The 17515-nt window shown below is 34.8% G+C and overlaps 1 protein-coding gene across 5 annotated transcripts in view; it reads left to right on the top strand.

The window, feature by feature from the left end:
- Positions 1-17145, top strand: part of NETO1 (neuropilin and tolloid like 1) — a 67738-nt gene extending 50593 nt beyond the window's left edge. Inside the window, exons 8-11 of one of the 5 annotated variants that reach the window (XR_007375838.1) lie at positions 8961-9074; positions 11312-11870; positions 12953-13041; positions 14181-17144. Coding sequence is in view for 4 of the 5 variants with exons in the window: in XM_048939727.1 (XP_048795684.1) it covers positions 8961-9074; positions 11312-11870; positions 12967-13027 (734 nt within the window). In the remaining variant the exon portion in view is untranslated. Of the gene's footprint in view, positions 1-8960; positions 9075-11311; positions 11871-12952; positions 13042-14180 lie in introns of all 5 variants that reach the window. The other 4 variants (XM_048939727.1, XM_048939725.1, XM_048939723.1 and 1 more) reach the window with 4 other exon arrangements.
- The last annotated feature ends 370 nt before the right edge of the window (positions 17146-17515 follow it).

The raw sequence follows: 17515 nt of genomic DNA, 5'->3' as shown, positions 1-17515 counted from the left end.
ATTTTCCATTACTGTGATGTAGATTAATGACAGACATGCTACACCTACAGCTTCTTCAAAGAGATGCTCTTTGAGAGAGCAAAAGAGAGCAGACACACCTACACTTTAACCTAAAAGCAGATCTGTAAAACCAGGGCATAAGGGATAAAAGAAAATCCTTTTATATGCAGAACAAATTGTTTATTCTCTCACCTCTGACAGGCGTTTGGTAGCATTGCTTGTCTCTACATCCACAACTCTGCTTCAGAAACCTCACATCAGAAAAAATATCATTTCTCTTATTTTTTTGCTGCTTTGAGCTTTAAGACTATTTTAAAGGCTCTGTCACGTGTAACTTTCTTAAAGTACAAAATATGACTAAAACTTTATTAACAAAACCTATATTTATGTAGAAATCTAGAGTCATCTTTGGAAGAGCACTGCACAGATTTATAGAGTAAGAGCAGTCAAGTCCTTATTTGCAGACAGAATCCTTGAATACGATCATCCCAGCATGAGCAATTCTGTAATAGGGAGGGGGCACTGCAGGTATTTGGTATTAATGGCTGTGTTTATTGTGATAATGCAAAAGAACACTGAGAAAGGGAACAGAAATACAATAAGTGCAATGCATGCAAAGAAATAGTTTCCACTTCGGAGGACTTAGAGGTGTAAATAGATTATAGCCTTGCTGGATTTCTCCCTGCTTCCACACTGATATATAAAAAAAAGAAATCATTGGGATTGCCTTCTTAATAATGAGCACTCATCTGTGAATTTCAGCCCCTCTATGCTATCTTAAACTGTCTGTAATCACTAACCCCCACTGGTTAAGCTTTCCAATGGTTTTCTACCCCTGAACAAAACAGGTGTTTGTGGTGCCTACAGTGTGTAACTGTGCTGAATGGAGTGGTGCCTACAGTATATAACTGCTGAATGGAGCTCTGAACACAAGCTTCTGAGCTGCCAGTCTCTAATAGACTCATATTGACATGTGTCTAATATTAACTCTCAGAAAAGATTACATTTATTTGGAGCAGAGCTGTCTGAAGCTGGCTGAGAAAGAAAATTCAGAATTAAAGGCATTTAATTCATTTTCAAGCTCCTAATAGACGCATTTTAATAAATTGTCTTTTTTTTTGTGGGAAACGAAAAAAGTAATTTTTAAACACTTCAATATACACTTCTAAAGTCATCTGAATTTTATAATTTTAATAAAACAAGTAAACCCATCTATCAGTATGGCTGGACTTTTCCCTGGGATTGCTGAGAGACAAGTTCCTCTGTTTCCAGGATGATTTGAGGAACATCTGAAGAATTTCTTTTTTCTTTCTCTTGTGAGGAAAAGAAAACTCTATTTTTCAGTAAGGAGCAATAGGAAATTCTAAATGATCTATGCTTAAAGAATTGATGTGCAGAGCATGATGCAATGAGCTATCTTGAGAACATTAAGAGTAGGTGTGAAATGTGTAATGAGTTCAGCGGAAAATATTTTTCACATCTAACCATTATTCAGATTTCAGAATTTTCTCATTTGCCCTCAAGAGATGGCAAGACCTCTAAAAAATGTTATGACAGGAATGGGAGAGGGGAAGCCTGTAAATAGTAAGTAGGATAAGGCATTCATCTAAGATTACAGAGTTCTGGATTGAAAACCCTATCCTGAAATAGACTCAAAGGATAAATTCTTAAGTTTCAATTAAATAATACTCAAGATAGCTTGCTCAGAGCTATTGCACAACGTAGAAATAATGGAGTTAAAAGTAGCTCCATATAGTGCTGACAAATAGTGTAAATACACTGGGGAAAGCACTGCACTGGACCAGGCAGGCATTACACCAGATATATAAGAAGTCAGCTTTTGATTTCATCATGTAAAAATACTTTGACCCCACTATGTCTGCATTTAATACCCAGCGTAACCCCTCTAAAAATCATGCTTAGCACACAGATAACATATTTTGTTACTTATACCACTATATCTCTATACTGTACTATTATAGTATAGTACTTTTACTACTATTACTCTATACTATTACAATTATTAATATCACAATGAATATGTTATAGTCCTATATATATCATATTTTTATATAGTATAAATGGGTGAATACTAATTTGTGATTATTTATTTTGCAACCCAAGTGAAAGCAATATTTTTGGAAAAAAATATGAAATATGACTGCTTTTATTTCATTTACTTTGTAAACATGGCGTATAGAAGAGCTACTAATGCTCTTTATATTTCTCTGCCTTAGGGCTATTCAGGATTAAAAGAATTTGTGATTGGTTTGGATTAGTAAATGAAAATGTATGAATTATTACCTCCATGTGCATTCCAAGAATCTTTTAACATTGAAAAGATGTAGACAATGCCATTGGCTCAATTGTCATAACTTTTGAAATTATTCTTCAAATTCTAAACTTGGCTTTCTTAAGTACCAGGACGGTAACCTTCTGGAAATATGATGGTTGTAACAAACTTCTAGTCTTCTAACTTGTCTCCACTAAGAATAAATTATATTTATTAGTCAGGTAACAGTAATAGGTTTATTATTCTACAGTTTTTTAAAGTATATATTTCATAAACCTAAAAAAGTCTTTCTCTATATACCATCTATCTACCTTCTTAAAACACTTGTTTATGTGTCTTCTAGGGTAAGTGCTCCATCTTGTGTTCAGAGTAAATACTTGTTGCAAAAGAGAAGTCACTACATTAAGCTTTGTTCCATGACCGCAAAATTTGTTTGTGTATTGAAATGCAAGGTACACCTACACATAACATAGAACATTTTTTAAGAACGTTTTACATCTTAAAGGGAAACTGTTTGAAGGTTTATATACACACACATATATATGTATATATATATATGTATAATTTCCATACAAATAATGCATGGTTCAACTCTAAAACAGAAAAAGGTCTTTGAGTAATTTTTCTCATTGAATTTTTAAATTACAGTATTTTTGTACTTTACAAATTCAATGTTTTAGGAAAGACTTTCAGTTATTAAAGTAGATCAACTTGAATTATATGAATAATTACAATTTGTTTACTTATGCTGTTAACATTATGAATTGTTCATTGTGCTGAATATGTTACTAATTTCTAGGCCAGTACCTTGGCTGATTTTGATTCAAGGTTGCATTGGGATACAGTAAAAATAAATGCAACTTTGTGATCCAAGCTGTAATTTTTAATCCTATTATCAAGCCATGTCTTTTCAGCCTCTTTGAGGCTGGAAGAGACTTTGGGGTTTGAACTCTGCCTTAGACCTACTCAAAACAGGGTCAACAGCTGGTAACAGGGGGCGGTGGGGCAGTGTCTAGTTGGATTTTCGATATCCCCTACAAAGGAGACTGCAGAAACTTGTGGAAAAACAAATCTTGCCCAGTGTATGACAACTCACAAAGTAAAAACTTTGTTCTTGTGTTTAGGAGGAATGTGTTTCATTTAGAGCTCATTGTGTCTACTAGGCACCACTAAGGTGGTCCTAGCTCTGTCTTTTTTACTCTGCCCCATTAATTATTTGTACAGACTGACAGTATTTCCTCTGAGCCTTGCCTTTTCCAGACTGATTCAGTTCCAGCTCTCCCAGACTTCCCTCATACGTCAGATTACACAAGACTTTAATCATCTTTGTGGCCTTCTGTTGGACTCAGTCCATAATGTTCGTGTCTTTCTTAAGCGAGGGAGCCCAGAACTGGACACAGCACTGTAGATGTGAATCATAGCTGCTGGGCAGAGGGTCACTTCTCTTCAGCTCTAGCAATGTTCTTTCTAATGCAACCTAGTACTTGATTGACTTTCCTTGACACAAGGGCAAAGTGTTGGTTCATTATCATCTTACTGTACATCAGCATCTTTACTGCAAACTTGCTTTCCAGTCTGCTGTCCGGTCCCTAGAACATGAAATTATTCCTTTTGTGCCCTCCAATGCAGCCCTACACAGGCAGTTAAAATCCCACTAAGCCTGTGAATATGTGGCTACAGACGCTTAATGCAGCATTTCTCTGTAGTTCACATTTGTCTGCTCACTAATCCTGGACCTAAAACCAGAAGTTAACACAATCCAAGGCAGACCTCTGTTCAGTCCTGCTGCTCACTCATGTAAGGACATTTAAGTAGCTGTGGAGAAGACTGTAGACTGATGGATCTGTCTCCTGTTGAGTACAGAGGATTTCTATTTGAAGCTAGTGATAGTGGCTACTTCCTTTTGTGAAAGCATACATTCACACTTTTTCCTTATTGTTAAACTTTTACATGTTGTGGCATTGATGTAGAAGATAGCAAAGGTTGAGCTATCCAGTGGTGCAGCCACAAACCATGTCTGCTTGATTCTCCTCCCATCCAGAGTTCTGTAGCACCCTCAAGGTAAGTGTTGGACCAGATTCATCTTGCTTTAAAAACATCTTGTTCAGTTCCAAATAGGTTTTTTTGTTGCTGTTACTGGAATACCCCTGATACTGCATCCCAAGAACCTTTTGCTATGCCTCTTCAAGGACAAAGGAGCTAATTCTTTCAATGTATGTTCAGACTGGCAAGTTTTCAGCTTCCCTTGGTGATTTCATTCCACAAAAAAAAAAAGGGGGGGTGGGTGGGGGGCTACTCAGAGTGGGGAGCAATATTGATTTCTTGTCCAAAACAATCACTCTAATCACTCTGAGTTTAAGAGACCAGAGAATATTTGACATATTAATATTTGAGATATTAATTTTACAAACATAAACAGAGAAGTACTCTTCATTGTTATGTCTAGAAATATATTGTGCTTGGGTTTTTCTCATGCTAGGTTTAGTGTAGTTATTCTGAGATTTCCTTCCTCTCTTTCCATCTAGTCTTGAAGTTTATTCACATAGCCTTTCTTTCTTCCATAATTTAAGGTGCTGTTGACTGTAGAGAGACAGAAACTCTTCCTTTTTCCTTCATTTCTCCTGACTTTTGTTTCCAGATCTCCTTGCCGTCATTTTGCATGAATATTGTGTCTTCTATAATCTATGAGGAAAAAAAAAAAAAAAAGAAAGAAAGAAAATAATTGCTCTTCTTTTTTATCTCTTATTGCTGGAACATTTCCTGATATTTTAAATTTGATAAAGTATTTTCTAATTACTTTCAGCATGGAATGTCTTATATTTCCTCTATTTCTCTGTTCTTCATGCTTCCTTTACTGTTCATTTCCTTTACTACTTTCCTCCGGCTATTCTTTTTTCTATTTACCATACCTATACTTCTAAATTCCCATATTTCCTTCTTTTGTTTAAATTGTTCTCTAATGTTTTGGGGAGCTGTTTTCCCACTATGAATCCTTTCTTTGCTGTCACATTCAGAGTTAGATCGGACTGAATTTAAAGTGGCAAGGGCAATCGTAGACATTTTAAGGTTCTGCTTGCTGAAACAGCATTTCATCCTCACCACATCACTTCTAATTACTTTCACACCAGTTTATGTATTGTGTTTGTTTGTTTTCTTTATGTCTTTATTAGCATTTTGGTCTTTTCTTGTGCACTTCTTATGCATTACCATTTATTTTGATTGATAGCTAGTTGGGTATTCTTAATTTCCCTTTTGTAAGTTCTCTCCCTTTCTCTTTAATTTTTGCTTAGAGCACACAGTTAGAGTGCCAAATTATCTCCACACTGACCAGAACAAAAGGAGTGCAGCTAGATTGTGAAAGATGGTGCCTTGAATGATGGTGCCTCTGGCAGGTTCTCTACTACATCATGATGTGACACTGTCCTCGGATAAGGACTGTTCCAAAGTACTCTCATTTTCTAATATGTATGTGTGCTGTTCTGCTTTTCTACCTGCTTTAAAGTAAAAGCCTTCCTTTAACAAACTTAATACCTGATCAGGTTCTCTGCAGGCTGGAGAGATGGTATATGGATGTTTTCAAAACTGAGCACTGCTAATTGGCAGAATCAGTTTGGCCAATTTGCCTTCTGTAAAGGCACTCAACTCTTCCCCTACCTTTTCCACAGTGTGGCTTCCCCAAGCCTTGGTTCCAGGTACTGATCAGCCATGAAACTCAAGCTGTAATTTGGGCAGAAGGAAAATATAAAGCTGTAAGCATTAAAATAGATCTTCTGCTATGGAATTGTAACCATTGCCACTAAGGGATATTATGATGTATTATATATATTTTAGTAGTATTTTCTACTTTTTAAAAGCAATGCAAGCAGTGGAAACAAAAGAGCTACTATGTTTCATATTTTAAAAACACGTAAAGCCAGCTTATAAAGCCTCTCAAACTGAAATTTTTATCTACATTATTTTATGTAAATATCTGTGTTTTAAAAATGTGTTATTTATATAATAGATCAATAACTCTTTAAGCTTCTGACAATACTGGACTTCTGTGAAGTCAACAGAAGCGTAGTTTAGAAAGTATATGCTATTTGAAGATGCAAACCTTTATATATGACATAGATAAATGTATTTATGCTATAGTATCTGATAGGATAGATCTGTACAAGGGCTGCTCTGAGAACAATGCCTGTTGTACTATAGTGGCCCATTATATTATAGGTAGATGATGGTGATATGGTAGTAGAGGTTGAATCTTCCCACCGATATCCCATTACTTGTTGCAGTGTGACAGATGGCAGCAAAGGGGCAGTCAGACAAAGTGGTGTCTGACGTGAATGTGTGTACAAAGTAAAGATATGCTGCTGAATTCTCCCATGTGGAAAAAAAAAAATGCACCCATGGATATTCATTGGCATTTTCTGAATGTTCATGGAGACCAAACAGTGGATATGACTACAGTGTGGCTGTGGAGACAGTGACATGATAGACAAGGCTAGATGGTCATTCACAGCTGTTACTCCATGAGAAGACAGGCACCTCAATCAGCTAATTTGTGTGAATTGGTGGATTTCAGCCAGGGAACTGTGTGTAGAGCTGAATATCAACTTCATTGTATTGGAAATGATGGTTGCAGCATTGGAATACTGCAAAGTTTGCAGCAGATGGGTCCCATGAATTCTCATAAAGGAGCTGAAAGAACGCTGTGCAAGTTTATCAGGACCTATTGAACAAATACAAGGCTGAAGTTCACAGTTTCATGGATCACATCATTACCATTGATGAGATGTTGTGTCACCACTATGAGCCAGAGTCAAAACAGCAGTCCGTAGAGTAGTGACATATGAATTCCCCATACTATAAAAAATTCCATATGAAGCCCTCAGAGGGTAAAGCAACGTACACTGCCTTTTGGGATAGGAAAGGAGTGATTCTTTTAGATTTCTTGAAACCTGAACAAGCCATCAACTCTGACTGCTGCACTGTGACACTGACTATAAGCTGATGGCTTGAATTTCCAGAATCAGGCCAGAGAAGAAGACAGCCTTTCTCCTGCAATGTGGTAGCACCATAACCCCTACCAGTTTGAAAATTGTGGAGCACACTGCCAATCTGGGCTGGACTGTCCTGCCACACCCACTGTATTTCTGGATTTCACGCCTTCTGACTTCCATCTGTTTGGGCGCACGAAAGATGAACTGTGTGGCAACATTTTCCCACTAATGGTGCCATCACAGCAACTGTGCAACAATGGATTACCTCTGCTGGTATAGATATTTACAAGCTCAGCATTCAGCAACAAGTTCCTCTTGTTGGTGAAATCACACAGCTAATGGTGGTGACTGTGTGAAAAAATAGTGTTGTGTAGCTGAGAATTACTTTCAGAGAAACCTCATATCAAGCGGCATATACAAGTTTTGATAGCTTTTATTATTTATTCAAAAGAATGTAACTGATCTGGAGAAGCCATTATAGTCAGTTATGCATATCTGAACTTACACAGTTACTGAAAAGGGAATTTCCTGATATTATATATGAAGTCATTAATTTCTGAAACACAAAGCCTTTGCATTGTCCATAGCAAACCACTGAAGCAGTCTTCTGCTCTCAACCAGTCTCCACGGTGCAAATATATCTTACTATATGAAGTATTTTTAAAAGTGCTTTAACATCATAACTGCTTTTTGATTAGCAGGTTCTTAAGTTATTTTTTAAAAACTTTTCTTTAGGAAATATAATAATGGTTTGGGGTTGAGCTAAAATAAAATTGCATAAAGAGTTCATTTTTGTTGATTTCACACCGATAAATTGTGTAGCTTTTTTCCATAATGAAGAAGATTTGGCTTTTTTTTATTATTATTTAATTAAAAGAAATATGAGAAGTGAATTATGTTTACTATATTAAATGATTTTGCAATACTATCTTTATAACCCCAATACCTGAGAATCAGGTCCAGTTCCTATTGATGACCTCAAAGCTGCCACCATTGTAAAAGTTTGTTCTTCAGTAAAGCTTTAATCCTGCATGATTCCCTTAAATTGTGAGCTCTAAGGACACTGATGACAGTTGCTGTTTTTAATCTTCATGTGTGGCTAATAGGATACTTTTTTTTTTACTGCAATCTTTCTTTTTAGCTTCTTTTTTAATAGTTTTATTTTCTCTGAGTATAAGGGTTCAGATATCATTGATACAAGCACTAAAGTATGTATCTTCCTTCAGCCATGCAAGGTTTCTTCTAAAATTGGAGTTTCTACAACAAACTTTGAAACGAATTCTTTGACTTGTACTGGATCTAGCTATGATATAGTCAACATTCTCCTTATTAGCTCATAAAGTACTGTGTTTTGGATCTATGTGGCTAAAACTATGTTGATTACACACCAGTGACCCCCCCATCAATATATGAGGTGTCAACCCACTGCAGCCATCAGAGTTAAACTGTGGTGAAGAAGTCCATCTGTCTTAGTCAAAAGTGAAAATCTGTTGCTCCGGAGTAATAAATGGTGTGTGACTTGAGTGCTGCTGATAGTGTATGTCAGATATTAAATATGCTTAAGGAACCTGTGTTGTACAGCTTTCTCCTAGTACAGGTGGTTATGATACAGCCTTCATATACTTGTTGTAAAGAACTGAATGATTTACTATTTAATATCAGCTTTTTATTTTTGTTTTTAGCCCCTTGTGAAGCCAACACTTTCTTTTGCCACAGTAATATGTGTATTAATAATACATTGGTCTGCAATGGACTCCAGAACTGTGTGTATCCTTGGGATGAAAACCACTGCAAAGGTAATGTGTAGAATTGAAACTGTCAGTTTATCAGACACATGGAATACAGCATGTTCTCCTTAGTTTCTTGTTAAGTATGTTTCAGGTTGATCAAGGCTCATGAAATGTAATTCAAGGGCAGCATGCATCAGACAGCAGATTAAAATGCAGAGCTGAAAATCTTTGTGGATTTTGCTTTCAGTGTTTGCATTTGTTTTGTTTGGTGCTTGTTTGTGTTTGTTATATCCTTCTGGCAGGCTCTATGACCATTTGGTTTCTGTACAATATAAAAGTTAATTAATAGTAATCTTTTGGTTCCTTTGATATAGTTGCCTATGCAGTGGAGTAGCATATGCATAAGCAGGTGTCTGCTAGCTGCATGTCATGCCAACAATAGCCCAGGTGGGCTAAAAGCAAACAGCATAGCTGAACTGAAATTAGCAGCATTAAAAAGCATCCAGATCCATTTATCATTGCCTAGTGAAATTGAAGTGCAAGAATAAGCACAGGCATCATGTCTGTTTCATAGGCAGGAACTGATATTCCCAATCAGGTGTTGACAAAGTTTCTAAATATTGCTCTGTGTCTCCATAGAAGCCAGCATCTGTGTTGTCTTCATAAGAAAGAGCTTAACTAACTTGCATTGTAGATCCAGGGTATGGTCTGCTGCTTCTTTTTTTTTTCCCTCCTCTGCTACAGCAGATTTGTTCCTTAAAACATGAGTAATGCCAAATTTAGGAACCAATCAAGAAAAAATTCAGAATTATGGGGATTAGCCATCAGCTTGTGAGTCTGCTGAAGTCTGTAAAAGCCTGACAAGCAGTGCAGCAGGATAAAAAATAAATGAAATCATGTTTCAAAGGAACATGACAAAATTGTGACATCAAAAAATATTCTTCAAAGAAATAAACAACCAGGGAAGAACTGTGCTTCTTCAGCACAGACGAAAATAGAAAACCTTCCCCTCTCTAATTTCCAGAATGATTTTCATCTTTCACATGCCAAATATTTTTTTTGTTGGGCCCTGTGCTTGTATCCCATCCTGTTTGATGGTTCCTGCAAAAACAACTGTTTGCTGCTCCATTGCTTTTTCTAAATCTGTTCTTTCCCTACAGGCTTTGTCAGTCAGTTAGAGAAACCCCAAATGGATCTATAAGAGTAGGCAATGGGGAGTACTGAAAAATTCATTTTGCGTATCAAGAAGATTATAAAGAGCTGGATTTTATCATTTGGGGGCCAGTGACTTTCATTTCAAAGGCTTTTTATTATGTTCTTTGGTATGTTTTAAGTTGATAGAAAAATAACACCAGATAGGGTATTGAAACTTAATCACAGTTGTCAATTTTGATGTGCCTGTGAGAAGCTGATGTGACTGCTTTCAGCTTGGCTCTGTCACTGTCTCAGGTGTCATCAGCTGTTCGAAATTAAATAACAGAAGAACATACAGAACACTAGAGTGATTTTTTTTTCTCTGTATTATTTTATTGCATATTTTCCTTCATTCTAAACACCAAATTTTCTGGCCAGCTTCTTGGCAGACCTTGAGTAAAGCATCATAGCTCTGATCAGCTTTGAGCATTTATACATCTTTTGTAATGTTCTGGAAAGTAATAGGTCACAACCAAAATAAATAACCTGCTCTCTTTTTTTTCTTTTCTTTTTTCTTTTTTCCCCTTTCTGGAAGCTCAGTTTGAATAGCTCTTCTATTTTCTCCTGACTTAGCTTTTCATTGACTATCAACAGTCCCCAGTTAGCTCATAAATAACAGTAGTTCAAAAAAGTTCCCAATGCAAAGAATTTATTTCTAGAACCTGTAAAAACTTGCTGTTTCATTAATCTTAATGTTCCACCTGCATGTATTTACTGGAAAAAAGAGTAAATAACAGAAATTTTGCATCTGACATGGGGGCTTTAGCAGGTGAATAGAGTTCAGAGATGGCACTAAATCCATTTATTTCTTATTGTGGTTGCTTTTTCTATTAAACAAGCATATAAATATTTCAGCTAGCTAAGATTATAATATACCCTGAATAAAGCACTAACCAAGTGTGGGGCCAATTGGAGGACCTACGTGTTATTTATTTGGTTTGCACAAGTACCTGATTTCTTCCTTTTCACTTTTCCCCAGTAAGACCAACTATGTGAACTTAGACATAGTCTAGGCGTGGCTTTGCAGTGATCTGTGAACACATAATGGCTGTTTTTAATCTTGATATGAAATTAATTCTGTGTTTATTTCTTTTCTTCATTGCACACAGAAAAAAGAAAAGCTAACCTATTGGACCAACTCACCAATACCAGTGGGACTATAATTGGGGTGACCTCTTGCATTGTCATCATCCTCATTGTTATCTCTGTGATAGTACAGATCAAGCAGCCTCGTAAAAAATTTGTCCAAAGGAAAACAGACTTTGATCAAACAGTGTTCCAGGAGGTGTTTGAGCCTCCTCATTATGAGTTATGCACCCTCAGAGGGACAGGGACTACAGCTGACCTTGCTGATGTTGCAGATGACTTTGAAAATTATCATAAACTGCGGAGATCATCTTCAAAATGCATTCATGACCATCACTGTGGATCACAACTGTCTAGCACTAAGGGCAGCCGTAGTAACCTCAGCACAAGAGATGCTTCTGTCTTGACAGAAATACAACCCCAGCCTGTAAAACCCCTCATTCAGCCCGTGAACAGGAGAAATATCCTTGTCATGAAGCATAGCTACTCACAAGATGCTGCAGATGCGTGTGAGATAGATGAAATTGAAGAGGTACCAACTACAAGCCACAGGCTGTCAAGACATGATAAAGCTGTTCAGCGGTCAGTATCAATAGATTTTTGATGAAGACTGTTGTGTAAGGACTTGATTGCCCAAACATATTCACTTTTTTTTTTTTTTTTTCCAGTAAAGGCATATTCTTTTATTTCTCTGTTTATTGCTTAAATTTCTGTTTCTTGACAGCACATGCCATCTGTTATCACTCTCTGTCTCTCATCTCTGCTCCAGTTTCATGGAGGCTTCTGCATCTCAGTTTCAGCTTTAAATCCAATATCTTTCTTTCACTGTTTTATTTACATGCCCACATGCGTGCACACACAAGCCAACAGAGAACAGGTACATTTTTTTTAAAAAACCAAAGATTTTGTCTAATTTTAGCTTTTGAAATAGCCACATGCATATGGTTTCCTTGAAACTGAAGTGGCGTTGAATTTTGTCCACTATTGGTCTAACATTTCTAAATCAATGCAACAACAAAAATACATTTATTCATTATGACACATGACAGAACAAGGAGACGGGCAGTAAGGAAACCCATGAAATAGTATCTTTTATGAAGTGAGTGACAATATTTGCATAACATTAATGTATGTGTTCCACTATCACAGTGTATTTTTTTTATATAAACATATATTAATTATGAGACAGTGTAGCAAATAGAGAATGCTCATATATTTACATATAAGAATGTAGTTAAAAAAAATCTTTTTAATCGGTGAAAATATCAAGCACGATATTTTTAATAGAAAAGTTAGGTTATTGTATACTGCACTCTAAACGACTGTAAATATAAACTATTAAAAGTTTACAAGTAGAGAGAAAAGGGAAAAGAGATATGAACCATTTATTTGGAAAAGCAAACAGAAACTTTTAATAAATATTTGTGTTTTCTCTTGCATGCATTATTTATGCACTTCTTGTGACTGTTTACATGCTCTCCATATTTTCTTTGCACATTAAGGCATTTCTTTCTCTTAAAAAGAAGTTATCTTAATCTAATTGCATGCCAGTGTAAATTACTTCATGAATATTGAACAGCTAATCAATATGTACTCTCTATTAAGTATCTATATGCATATATTTCTTTTTTTCTATGCAAACATTATTATTTTGAATGAAATAGCCATAACATTCCAGGTTCTGCCTCATTGGGTCTCTAAGCAAACATGAGTCTGAGTACAACACAACTAGGGTCTAAGAGACAAACCTGAGGTAAGTAAACATACCTGTACAACAAATGAACCATCTGTTGCATTTCATTTTATTTGTTATATTGTTGAAATGTCTGTTAGTTCCCAGTTTCTACACCACCTCATAGAAATCTTTGCATAGAAAGAGATGTACGTTTGAATACAGAGAAAACTAAACATCAGATAAATGATTAGTTTAGCACTGTGAACTAAAACAATAACTATTAAATTCTTATGATTGATTCTAGAATCAGCTAAGTATAATCTTTCATCTAAATATAACCTGCATTCTAAACACATCATGAAAAGAGATGCTTAGCGTGGCTCCAGTGTTTTATTAATTTTTTGTTTATGAAAATAAAATTTAGAGTCTTTCTATGTGAAACTATGTGAAATTTATCAGTTTAACCCATGCCATGAAGATAGGAAATAATTGTTTTCAGTTTATTTTACTCTTTAATCTTGTTAAGTGTCAGGGGAAAAAATTATGGGAGTGCAGATAAATTTAGAAATTCTTTAGAATTAATGTTAACGTTGGAAATTAAATTTTATTTCTGAGCCTTTTCCTAGGCGTTTAATTTTATGTAATTTCTTATCAACTCTTAAACACCACCTCATTTTTGTATATTAAAGTTATAGTTGTTAGTCTGCCAATTTATGTATGTCTATATGTATAGGCATATATATGCATGTACATGTTTACATGTACGTATTTTTACATATTTTAACCTTTTTTTGCTTTCAGAGAAGAAATATTTATAGAGTCATGTGAACTGAATGGAAAAATCTATAGTGAATTACTTCAGCTGTCAGAAAGAGAGAGTGGACATGTTTCTAATTTCATTTCACTGCCTTTATCCAAACCTAAGACATTTCTTACTTCTTTAGCAAAAATCCCCATTGCACAATAATATGTTTCTTTTCTAGTTTGGTTGCTGGCCACCAAGTGCTCCTTAGTTTTTAAATACATTTTAAGATTTGCAGCAAACTTGAAGAAGAAGTTAGCTCCTGGCTGAGACTGTCCCTACTTTATTTTTTTTTCTTAGATTTATTTTGTTTGATATATTTCTTTTTGTCTGTTATCTACATGTATGTTGTGTGATATGTGGAAGAAGAGTTACACTGAACTTTTGTTGTATGTACATTGTTTTCATTATATAGAGTTCTTGAGAATAGTGCGCACCTGGGTGATTTTGAACATGCTACAATGAAATGTGAAACTATGGACCTTGGAAACACCAGCTAGAGGTTTTATGGACTCTCTGACCAGCTATTCTCATATCATGACAAAATTCAGCAAACAGTGTTGAGTAAAATCACTAGATGGCAATAAGACTTTCATCATTATGCTTATCAGTCCTTTCTCTTTTTCTATTTCTCTCTTCTTTTCATTGCAAGTAAAATTCCCAATTTCAGGAACAATTTATTAAAATCAGGTATTTAGCAGCTCATCTTCAATAGAAATGTTTGTTGGATAAGCATCTAGCAATATGGCTGAATTTGACATTGAGAAAATAATCTGCATGTATGTTACTGAATATTTGAGTTGGCAAAAATCTCTTTATTAGACACATTGTAAAAAGCATGCATTCACAACTGTTGCTGTTACTGTTCCATTTCTGTGTCATATGCTTGCTACTTGTAACTTTTTATATAAAGATACATAAAAAAATGTATAATAATTTCCTACCTTGAGTTTAATGGCAATTTTTTTTTTTTTTTTTTTTACTAAATTTACAAATCTTTTAGCATTCATGAGTTTAAACTGTTTAAACTCAAAGCTAGCTCTTAAGAACATGAAACCCCAATACATCAGAATCAGCTGCCTCTCATCCCTTATTTATTTTGCATCAGCCTCTTCAGATATGAGCATTCAGAATACACAACAATGAAAAAGTTTGTGACAACATTTTGTTGTCACAGTTCTGCACTCTTAACTAATTCATTTTTCCGGCTGTTAATGGGGAGTTTGCTTCAGTGCAGCATAGCAGGTGATTTTTACCAGTTATGCAAATATTATGGCTGCACTTCAATTTTAGAGATGCATACATACGCTACATTCTCATACAAGACAAAGTGCTATCTGTAATTCAAGCCATAAACAGTAATAACCAACATTGGAAGCAAACTTATGATGCTAATTGATTAATGAAATATCATAGGTTGAAAATTCAAAATTAGGTACACTTGAAAAAAAATTATGTTTAAGAACTCAATAACCTTGCATAAAATCATAGTATCAATTAGTTACCTTCTAAATTCTGTCTAAAAAGAAATCTCATTTCTTTCTTAAACATTTTGTCATTCATAGTGGTTTGCTAGGTTTAATACTACTATTATGTATTTCTGATAAATATTTCTATTGGGTTTTATTTTATTTTTAACTGGGAAGAATTCCTTGGGTCTTCCCAAAGTATAAAAGGACGGGGAAAAAGAATACCTGAGGCTGAAAAAAAAAAAAAAGAAGAAAAAAAAAGAAGTATTTTATCATCTATTTATATATATGCTACATACTTCACATAACAGCCAACATAGAAAATTTGTTTTCTTCCAAATAGATTATTTTCTACAGATACATTTTAGGAATTACATGTGATGAAGAAGATTTCCTATATTTTCATGTATATTCAGCACATTACACAGAATCTAATTTTAGCCTGATTTATGAAAAATACTCCCTCTCCACTCACTGATAGTCACTGAGCCATTTGTAAGTGGCATAGATCCTGAGCATGTGTTAATAGTACGTTTTGAGTATCCATTTTGAACTTCATACACTTTGGTTTTTTATTTCTTTTTTTCTAATCTTCCAAACTCTATTTCATGATAATGTGTTTTATCAGTTCTGTGCTTAAAATGGATGCAACTATGCATCCATAGAAGTAGGAAAGACTTGCTGAAAAAATGTATATACATGCACACACATTTTTGTATATTTATAAATATTTGCTAATCTGACAATGTATAAATAAATATATAAGGAGAAATCTAAATATGTGAATTTAGCTTTGAATTATATATGCCACCTAGAAAAATACTGAAACTGAAAGCAGTTTCAAAGCTGCTATACATTTAAGTGTCTAAATCCCACTGAAGCACAGAGCTGGTCTACTCTCCACTATGAACACAGGAAAATCCAATTTATGATTTTTTAGTGAAATGCTGACTGAGAGAACATAACTGGAGAAGACATGGGCATTAATGTTTATGTAGCAAGCACATCTCTACTTTCTTAAGGAAAAATTAGTTGCATCAAGGAATATGAATGCAAAATGCTAAAATCTGTGATAATGCAGCAGTTCAAGCAAAACAGTCAAATTATACAGAGGAAACAGTCAAATTATAAAATTATTGGCTAAAGAAATAAACAATTTCAAACCCAGTTTAAATATTTAAATAGGAAGACTAGTTTTGAGAGATTTTATTCTGCGTATAGTCTGTGTAAATAATATCCACTATATTACAAACAATAATGATAGATTTTGTTTGGCGTTACATAACAGTAAGATATCTTAATCTGATATATGAAACTCATCACATTAAAACAAAGGGGATTGTTGCTGAAAATATACAGTTTGCCTTTCCTATAAGCATTTTTTACTATGGTGAAGCCAGTTCTTTCAAAAGCAGAAAGCAGTTCAAGATTTTCAATTTCAAATAAAATGAATCTCACAACTGGTATTCGAACACAGATTACAAGAAAAGTTTTACCAGCTCCATACCTTCTTCATTCTATGGAAAGGTTTATTTTATTGAATTAACATGACTAATGTGCTTTGTCTGACAACTCAGTTAACTAGTAAATGTAATAAAAAACTGAGGATTAGATGAGTTGGGAATTATAGCTTCATGCATTTGACCTCATGTTTGCCTAATGCTAAAACCAAGACCAAAAGTCACTAGAACATTTTGATTTAACTGGTGGATGCAATGTGTGTGAGGTATAGCCATGCTCACAGTATGCTCATTTCTTACATATTTGTTTTAAAGATGAGTTTTTGTAATCATGGGGCATTGCCACATTACTTTTATCTTTTTCTGTTCTGACTTTCCAAGCCTGTAGTGTTATGTATTTACTTTTCTTTTTAGGTAATGTGTGAACTACTCCTACTCATTCTACTCATTTTTCTCCAATGCAGGAAATACATTTTTTCAGTCATCAAATGTTTTTTCTGCATCAATATTAAAAAAAAAAAAAAAAAGGGGAAAAAAGGAATCTGAGAAGTTTAAGTAGCTTACTCTTCTGCTTTTATCCTTTTTTTTTTTTTTCCTGGAGATATTCTCTTGAAGCAAGTAGGTATGATTTCCTTTTGGAAAAGGTTTTCTCCTCAAAAGAGATTACTGGCACCCAACTAAGTCAGAAACAAAGGGAAATAACAGAGCAAGGAATGCAAATGAAGTGTTGTAATTCACAACCAATCACAAATTTGCAGACAACACAGATAAATTGTATTACCATCCAGTAAATATACTGTCCATGTTCAAATCCGAAAGGG

This window comes from Lagopus muta, chromosome 3 (genome assembly GCF_023343835.1).
Source record: "Lagopus muta isolate bLagMut1 chromosome 3, bLagMut1 primary, whole genome shotgun sequence".
In the NCBI taxonomy this organism is placed as follows: Eukaryota; Metazoa; Chordata; class Aves; order Galliformes; family Phasianidae; genus Lagopus; species Lagopus muta.
The sequence above is the reverse complement of the archived record's forward strand: the minus strand, read 5'-3'. Positions and strand labels throughout refer to the sequence as shown.